Raw genomic sequence first — 9540 nt, 5'->3', positions numbered from 1 at the left:
AAAAAAAAAAAAAAAAAAAAAAAAATGAGGAAGATGGTTGGTGGAGAGTGTGAAATGCAAGAGATGTACAGACAGACTCTATGAGAGGTAGAGAGAGACTGTCTCTAAAAGTAGTCTTGGTTGCTGGCAGCTTTCCAGTTCCCACAGCAGTTCCTGAGGTTGTGCTGTGCTCAATTTCCTATGCTTGGATTTCCATGTGTTCCCTGTTAGATGCTATATAACTAGCTCCCTAATCCTGAGCAACCTTGGTTTCTGTTCTTTTAGGGGTCAGAAGAGCCTTAACACATTATCATTCATCATTATGAAACAACTAAAGCAAATGACTCCTCAGATCCTCCCTGCAGATGCTAATAGCCAGTACTCTCAGATAATTCCCTTCCCCATTCTATGCCATAGGACACCCATCTATAAAACAAGGGATCTGAAAGTATTAACGTCTGGCTCCCAATGGTATAGTCCATGGTCAAAATGTTTCTCTTAATACTTTTCTTGAAGTCTTCTTCATGTGCTCTACAGCACCCATTACTTGACTAAATCACATTTTTCCTCAAATTCATTCAGATTTAGAATATAAATGGATATGTACTAATATAACCACATAAATATTAGCAGTATAGATATTATACACTTTTTGGTGATATTTAATGTCTGATGTTCTCACTAAACCTTAAACCCCGTGAAAGCAGAGACCATGTCTGTTTTTGCTTACCACATTATATACCTAGTGCCTATCACAGTGTCTGGCACTATTAACCTCTTAACAAATATTTGCTGAATGGAATACTTACAGGCATGAAATTGAGTTTAGAAAGCAATGGACCGAGGCGAGTTATTCCTAATATTCATCTTAAACACATACAAAAATGGAAATTGATTCTCTTCCTGACTCACCTGCCAGCCCTCCAACTTGGTCCTCCCCATCTTCTCAACCTCAGTAAATAGCATTACTTTTCACTAAGTTGCTCAAGGTAAAAATCTATAAATAATCTTTACTGCCTCCTTCCCTCACTTCCCACATCCAATCCAACAACAATATATCTTGAATCTCTCCTCTTCTATCTCTACCACCACTCTACTGTAAGACATTATCTCCTGCTTCGACTACTAAATGGGCTTCTAGTAGCTCTGCTTTTACTCCTATCCTATTACGATCACTTTTTTTCATTCAGCAGCCCACGTGATGTAAAATAGAAATCAAAGCACTTATCTCTTACTTAAAAGTCCATTGGTTTTTATTTGCATATAGAATAAAATCCACAGTCCTTAACGTGGCTTTTTGCAAGGCCCAGCACCATCTAGCCGTGGTTTACTCTTCCTGCTCACTATGTTGCAACCATACTGACCTACTGTTCTTTCTTGCCTTAGGGCCTGTGTACTTCCTGGTCTCCACCCCCGCCTTTTCTAAGGACAGCACCTTCGGTCTTCAGATTTCAGTTCAGAACCTTACCTTCTCAAAGAAGCCATTCTTGCCATCACTATGTTAAGAACCACTCCCCTCTACGCCAGGGCTCCCCAACCCCTGGCCATGGACTGGTGGCCCCGTGGCCTGTTAGGAACGGCCCTGTTAGGAACTGGGCCGCACAGCAGGAGGTGAGTGGAGCTGGAGCGAGTGAAGCTTCAACTGCTGCTCCCCCACTGCTAGCATTACCGACCCAACCATCCCCCTCCCCCCACCCCCCACCCCGTGGAAAAACTGTCTTCCACGAAACCAGTCCCTGGTGCCAGAAAGGTTGGGGACTGTTGCTCTACGCTACCATCTATGTGTTTCCTTCACAGCATATTTATCCCTACCAGAAATCATTTTATTTAACTGTTTATTGTCTGTCTCCCCTCTGCTAGAATGTAAGTCCCTTGAGAGCAGCAACCCTGCACCTAGAACAGTGCCTGGCATATAGTAAGCATGCAAATATTTTTTGAATAAACAAACCCCTGTAGTATCTGTTTTGCTCTTTTAAAAAACCACATTTATAATATATAAAAACCACCTCCTTGATATTGTCCCACTTTCTTCCAGAAGTGGCATATGGTGAAAAGTATGATTAATGAAAGACTGTTTAAATCTATGGATATAAGATAGAAACTTTTAGTAGCACACCAGAATAAACTGTCATATCTGGTCTATCACCAATTCCAGCTCTTTGTACAGTGTGGGCCAAGATAGTTCTTAGGGAAGAGAATCTGCTTCTTATTACATTCCTCCAGATAGGCGGTTGCTTTTTCTAACTTAAAATTCATTACATTCTTTTTCAGGATTCTAGGCTGACTATTACATAATTTCTTAAATGTCAATTTATTGAAACCTAGCCCTTAATGTTACATCTTTCTCTCTTTTGTACTATTAGAAAATATCTTAACTAGAAACAGAGCTAATATCAGATGCCATGACACACAGATCCTGAGACTGCAGCATGGGGTTCCATCCCATCCTCCAAAGGGAACACTAGAGGTGCTGGGGAGGAGAGCTGGGGGTGTTGAGGAGACCAGAAAGTACACAGGATAGGAAGTGTGGCATTACTCCAATGAGGAGGGTGTGGCCAAACTTCACAGGAGATAATAATAATTGAGCAAGTCAAATGATTCCTTCCCTCACCCCCTCTCCCCCAACAGGAACAAAAATCTCCAAGTCAGAACAGATGAGACTTGTGTAACGCTTTATACCAGAGGAGACAGGAGTACCCAACTTTGGACGGGGTAAGGAGATGGGAAAGAAGACTGTCTGAGCAGGAATATAAGTCAGGCCTTCAATGAAATACAATTTAATATTGTGTTCTTAATTTTTGTTTAGGATTGAAGAACGTTTTCCACAGTTTATACAAATCCACAGTGGAAGCCTTTGTCCATTGTATTACTCAATGTCCCTTATGTAAGGAACCAGGCAATATATGCCTAAGAATTTAGTACAAGGGACAAAATCTCACTTTTACATCAAACGTGGAATTTTTCTTCTTACCAAACAATGCAAACTCTATATTGTCATGGACTTTTTGAATTGGTAGGGCCTTTAGAAATCATCTAGCCCAGAATTTTCTAAAGTGTGCATTAGGTGTTATGAAGAAAAAAAGAATTCTTTAAGCAAACAAGTTTCTTTCTTTCTTTGCATAATAATTTTATTGAGATATAAATCATGTTAAATTAATAAAACAAGGAGGCCATTAGACTGAGGCAGCTTCAATGCCTCAGTAGCCTACCTAAGCAAACCAAAACCTAAGCCTATAGTGCCCCAAGGTTAAGAAATCAGAACCCTAAAGACAATCAATCACAAACAGCCACCTGGACTTTCCCAAATAAGGCACCTGCTCAAGCTATAACCAATAGAATATTTCCTTGCTTTGTTTCCACCTCTTCCATAAAAGTCCTTCCCCTAGCTCCTGTTACTTGCCATTTGGCACTGCCCAATTCAAATCAATTTTTGCTCAAAGAAACTCAACATTTTAATATGCCTCAGTTTATCTTTTAACAATCATATACCACAAAATTCATCCTTTTGAAGTGCACAATTCAGTTGTTTTTGGTACATTTACAGAACTGTGCTCACCACTTTCCAATTCTGAACATTTTCATCACCCTAAAAGAAACCCCATACCCATCAGCAGTCAGTTCCCCATTTCTCTATTCTCCCAGCAACAAATTTCTTTACTACAGGAATACTTGCGAATTATTATGAATCTAACGTGTTTATGAATTTATGAGAGGGGTACAGTGTACAGTGTTTCCCAACCTTAAGAGCTAACATTTCAGTGCTTACTATATGCTATTATAAATGCTATACATGTATTACCTCAATTCTCACAATAAAATCTATGAGAATTTCTGTATACAATAAATGTGGATATTAAAGCACAAAGAGACTAAAGCTAACTAATTTGTTCAAATATTCCTAACTATATTCTACCCTGCTATCTCCCACAGAACTGACTAGTTGTAGAATAAGAATGGACGACTAATTTTCTAATGAACCATAACTTTGAAAGTGCTTTAGTTCAATTTCTTTAACTTAATGAGAAAAATGGGACCCAGAAAGGTAAGCTGATTTAGCCACAAATACACAGCATTCTCTCTCTCTCTCCTTTGATTTGTCTAATTGACAGCTTGTTAGAATCCAATTATAATTAACTATCTAACCCCAGGTTCCTGACAATCCTCTCCCTTCTTCAAATACTCTTGACTTTAAAAAAAAAGACCAAAAAACAAAAAAACCTTTAACATTGTAAGCTACCTTATAACCTTGAGACTGATTTTGCTCTTTCTAGGTGTGTCTCCCTGTAAGCAATGCACTTCTCCACCACTTTTGCATGTATAAATCCCAGCCATCTTTTAATATCTCGTACAGTTGGGGCGTCACTCAATTTTCTTCCTACCCTAGGTGGACATCATCCATCATCTCTCTCCCTCTGTGTACTCACAGCCCTTCATCTCCTCTGGACCCTTCTGCCTTGAATTTGAGCTGCTCATGTCTTGTTGCACCCCACCTCCTAGCCAGAGCTGCTGGAAAGCAGGAGATGGCAACAACTCCTAAAAGCCCAGCACGTGAGAGGCACTCAATAAGCACTGAACAGCTTGCTATCCACTAGTGGTCTAATTCCTCTACAGCAAGAACTAAACTTTCCTCAAGCCAGTAAGCCCCCAAAGAGACAGTTTACTGGTTTTTAATGTCTGCTGCCAGAGCCCAGCGCTGTCTTGGACACACAGCATACCCACAGCGAACGGCAGCAGAATCGGATTTAGGAGGCTTGGATCTATTCTCTTCTGAGACTTCAGAAGTCAGGCAGGCTGCAGGGCCCATCAATGCTCGCTGCCCGAGGTCGGCCTTTCTGAACCGCGGGTCAAGGAACAAGCAACAATAACTGGCCAGGGCGGGGGTAAGGCGGCGGCACCTCATAAATCCTATCCAACCCTCGCGACGATCCTGGGCAAAGGCATTTCACTCTCTTCGGACAGAGACCCGAGCCGGGTGAAGGGATAAGGGCTGAGCTGGGGGCCCCTGCTCGGTGGGTGACAGAATAAGGCCTCGAACCCGGGTCACCGCTCCCAGTTCAGCAGATCGGGGCGAGGAGAGCGAGCGTGGAGAGGGGTCCTGCTCGTCCCGCCTCAGCTCCTCCTGCAGCCTGCTGGGACCTCCGGACCCCGGGTCACCGGACTTGGGCCGGGTCTGGGGGTCGCCGGCACCCCCGCCCCCTACCCCGCGCCATCTTGGAGCGCTGAGGCGGCCGCTCCGGACCGCCCCGAACCGCTGCTCCAGCAGTTACTCACCCGCACTGTCCGGGTCCAGGCCCCCTGCCACCTCCGCGACCCCTGCCACGGCCAGGAGAAGCAGTAGCGCGCCTCGCGGGGAGGCCCGGACGGTCGCCATGTCCGGGCCGGGGGGTCCGGAGCCGCGGGATGCTCGGACCCAGCCTGCCCGCCGCCGCAGCTCGCGGAGGCCCCGCCCCGGAGGCCTGGGCCCTTGGTAATTGGCTGCGGCGCGCTGAAGCCCCGCCCCCTAGGCCGCACAGACTTTCCAAAACCTGCTGGGGGCGGGAACCTGCCCGAGACCCGGGCTCTTTGTTAAGGCCCAGCTGTGTGTCGGCTTCTGCCGCGGAGTACTGCAGCCAGCGTTCTCCAAGAGGGGAGTCGGAGGATGTCAGAGCTGGAACCGCCCTTGGAACGCCTGGTCCTCCCGAGGTTTGCACATGTGGTCACTGAAGCTCAGAGAAGAGACCATCTGCTCCAGGTAACACTGCAAGTTCGCCTGAGAACTGGGGCATAAGCCAAGGCTGAACCAAAAGGACTTGTCCCTTTCACGTACCTTCAGTGGTCTTCCAGACGCTGCCTCACACCCAAAGAAGGCGTGCCACCCGGGACAACTCCTGAAATTGGAGGGAATCTGCCGCGGACACGGTCCTCTGACAAGGGCCCGAGGCCCACCAAAGCTCTTTGGCACGTGTAGCCTCAATGTGTCTTTGATGTTCTAGGTACCTATTCCTATCAGGAAAATGTGGGGAGAGGAATGCTTGTGTATCTAAATATGGAGAGCCCTGAATGTCAGGTTGGGTTTCGACTTTTAAGAGACAATTTGGAGGTGGGTCCCCACTCCACCCTTACCCCCACAGCTCCTGTGGGGTGTGTTTGAGAGGATTCACTTGCTATCAAATCGTTTTCCACCCCGGTCCCTCTCTCCCTCCTCCTCTCCCTCTCTTTTCCGTTTGTGAATTATGTTAATACCTTTTTCCGTTCCCCTTCCTTTTTAAAAAAACATAACCACAGTTACATTTTAAAATACCTAATGTTAAATATCCAGTAAGTTTACATTTTCGTTATTGTCTCATAATTTCCTTTTACAGTTTTTCAAGTTCCAACCAATGTCCATATACTGAAGTTGGTTTGTATGTCTTTTAGGTCTCTATTCCCTCTCTTTTAGGTTTACAAAAGGAAAACATGAATAAGTTACAATAATCTTTCTAAAACATTTGCTGTGGCAACAATTCTCTTGCTCCTCTGAGAGGCCGCCTCTTTACTTATAAGATAGAATGTTGTACAGTTATTCGACGTTGTGTCAGAGGTTCTCAGCATTTAGACCCAGTCACCTTTACCACTTCATCCCACCTTACTCCCCACTCCTCCCCAGGAGAGAAGAGTCAAAAATCCTAGAGTTGCACTAATATGGTAGCCACTAGCCACATGTGGCTGTTGAGTACTTGATATGTGGCAAGTCCAAGTTGACATGTGCTGGAACCAGATTTGGAAGACTTAGTATGAAAACAAGAATGTAAAATGTTACTAACATTAATTTCACCTTTTTTTAAACTTGTTTTTGTTTTACATAGGCTTTTTTAGAGCAGATTAAGGTTCACAGAAAAACTAGGCAGAAGGTACAGAGATTTCCCATATACCCCCTTTCTCAACATAACAACATATGCACAGACTCCTCCACTATCAACCTCCCACACCACAGTGGTACATTTGTTGCAACTGATCAACCTGCATTGACACATCATTATCACCCAAAGTCCATAATTTACCTTAGGGTTCATTCTTGGTGTTAACACATTCTGTGGGTTTGGACAAATGTATAACAACATGTAGCCACCATTATTCTTTTTACTTTTTTAATGTGCCTTTTAGAAATTACACAATTTACATATGTGGTTCACTCTGGCGTTTACATAGTTCTATTGTACAGTGCTGGTGTAATTATATTTCATTCTAAACAAAGGTTAATGCTTAGAGGTCATCTTTAAAATGGAACTTTAAAAAAATGTTACTGACCAATGATTTTGTCCTGAGCTCAAAAACATCTTTCAGTATTTTAGATAAATAAACCCCATCAAATCTTTTGATTCATCTTTGTATAGTATAATTTCCCCATTATTTTACTTTTAATTTGTTTTATATTTAAAGTAAGTTTCCTGTAGAAATCATATAGTTGGTTGCTTTTTTTCTTTTTAATTTAATCTGACAATTTGTCTTTTAATTGGAATGTTTAGATCCTTTTGATTTAATACAACTATTGATATGGGTGAGTTTAAATCTATCTTGCAATTTGTTTTCTATTTTCTCCATTTGTTCCTTTTTCCTTTTTTCCACTTTTCCTACCTTCTTTTAGAATAATAAAGTGGTTGGAGTGTTGTTTTTATGATTTCATTTTATCTCCTCTATTGGCTTATCAGCTCTACTTCTTTGCTTTATTTTTCAGTAGGTGCGCTGGGGTTTATAGTATACAGTTTAACTTATTACACTCCACCTTCAAATAATAATCACTTCATGTCAAATATAAGAACGTGACACCAGTATACTTCCATTTTCCCCTCCCATCTTTTGTGCTAATGTTATCATACATTTTGCTTCCACACACTGTTATTATTTTGCTTTAAATAGTCAATTATTTAAATAAGAGATTATAAAATGAGAAACAATGTGTTTTAAATTTATTTATTTATTGGTTGCGTTGGGTCTTTGTTGCTGCGCGCAAGCTCTCTCTAGTTGTGGCGAGCGGGGGCTACTCTTCGTTGTGGTGCATGGGCTTCTCATTGCAGTGGCTTCTCTTGTTGCGGAGCACAGGCTCTAGGCGCGCAGGTTTCAGTAGTTGCAGCACGTGGGCTCAGTAGTTGTGACTCTTGGGCTTAGTTGCTCCACAGCATGTGGAATCTTCCCAGACCAGGGCTCAAACCCATGTCCCCTGCATTGGCAGGTGGATTCTTAACCACTGCACCACCAGGGAAGTCCCAACAATGCGTTTTATATTTACCCACATGTTAAGCATTTCTAATGCTCTTCATTCCTTTATGTAGCTCAAAATTTCTCTCTAGTATCTAGAGGAAGAGAAACATTTTTATTAAGAACATGGCAAGTTTTGCTGATTTTAATTAACTAGGACCCCATACATTGGTTTTGGGAATTTATGCATAGTAAATTCCCGAAGTTAATCTTTAATGGAAATAATTTTTCTGGGTTAATTTAGCCTAAACACATTTTCTTATCACAAACTGACCTATCTTGATAAGGGATAGGTCCATTTTGAATTCTTTAAGACTTTATAAAGTCATATATATATATATATATATATATATATATACACACACACACACACACATGTATACACACATATACGTATACACACACGTATATATGTATACACACACACACATATATATGTATACACACACACACATATATATATATGGTGGGCCAATTTTTTGAAATATTAATATATTTTAAGTATATTCCCAGTAATTTCTTTACTAAAACTAGACATGAGAGCAAGGCATTCATTTCCTCAGGGATGATTATTAGAGTAGAGAAGTAGACAAAGAAGATAATTCCTAGCTTTTTGGTTTTAAAAACAAGACATCTAAAATTCCCAGAGACAGTGGTTTTAAGAGTAAAAGCTTTTGAGATATCAGAACCTAGCCCAAAAGGCTGAGGGTGTAAAATATTTGTCTGAACAATGGACTTGTGAGAATACCGTGGTCAGTCAATACAATCCCTCCACCCCCATCATTTCCCAACAACTTGACTCCCTCAGATGGGGGAGAAGGAGAGCCACTGGAGAAGGAAGGCTACTGTGGGCTGGGACACAGAACCCCACAAAGGCTTGAGAATGTGAGAATCAGAGGGGATCTGAGCCTCGTTTCCCATGGAGCTCAAGGAAGTGACACACCTCATAAAGTTCCCCTGTACTGAGCATGATGGGAGTGTAGAGGAGAAATGGCTGCAGGTATGTACTGTTCCTCACTCCCCACCTAAAGTGACACAGAAGAGGAGCTGAGTGTTTTCTATGCCCTTTGAGAGGGGCAAGGCAGGAGCTGAGAGCCTGAAGAGGCCTCAAGATCAGAATGAGGAGGCTGTAGCTGGTATTTGCATGGTCTATACACTGGACACCAGGTGAGAATGCAGGTGTCAACAGGGATTGATGATGACAACTGAGGACCAGATGTCCTGCCTTCTTCCTCAGTCCCAGTTGGTGGGTTTGACTCTGTATTTTCCTCTCAAAACTCGGGAGGGGGTTGGGGAGAGGCCCAACTGAGATCCTATTGAATTGACTGAGATTAAGTTTTAGTCATT

At 42.5% G+C, this 9540-nt stretch overlaps 1 protein-coding gene across 1 annotated transcript in view; it reads right to left on the bottom strand.

Moving 5' to 3' along the window:
* The window catches only part of RECK (reversion inducing cysteine rich protein with kazal motifs), a 72459-nt gene extending 67054 nt beyond the window's left edge, over positions 1 to 5405 (bottom strand). Inside the window, exon 1 of the mRNA XM_007455979.1 lies at positions 5251 to 5405. Within this exon, the coding sequence (XP_007456041.1) occupies positions 5251 to 5350 (100 nt within the window). The 5' untranslated portion in view covers positions 5351 to 5405. The remainder of the gene's footprint in view (positions 1 to 5250) is intronic.
* Between the last annotated feature and the right edge of the window lie 4135 nt (positions 5406 to 9540).

This window comes from Lipotes vexillifer, unplaced genomic scaffold (genome assembly GCF_000442215.2).
Source record: "Lipotes vexillifer unplaced genomic scaffold, Lipotes_vexillifer_v1.1 scaffold920, whole genome shotgun sequence".
Classification (NCBI taxonomy): domain Eukaryota; kingdom Metazoa; phylum Chordata; class Mammalia; order Artiodactyla; family Lipotidae; genus Lipotes; species Lipotes vexillifer.
The sequence above is the reverse complement of the archived record's forward strand: the minus strand, read 5'-3'. Positions and strand labels throughout refer to the sequence as shown.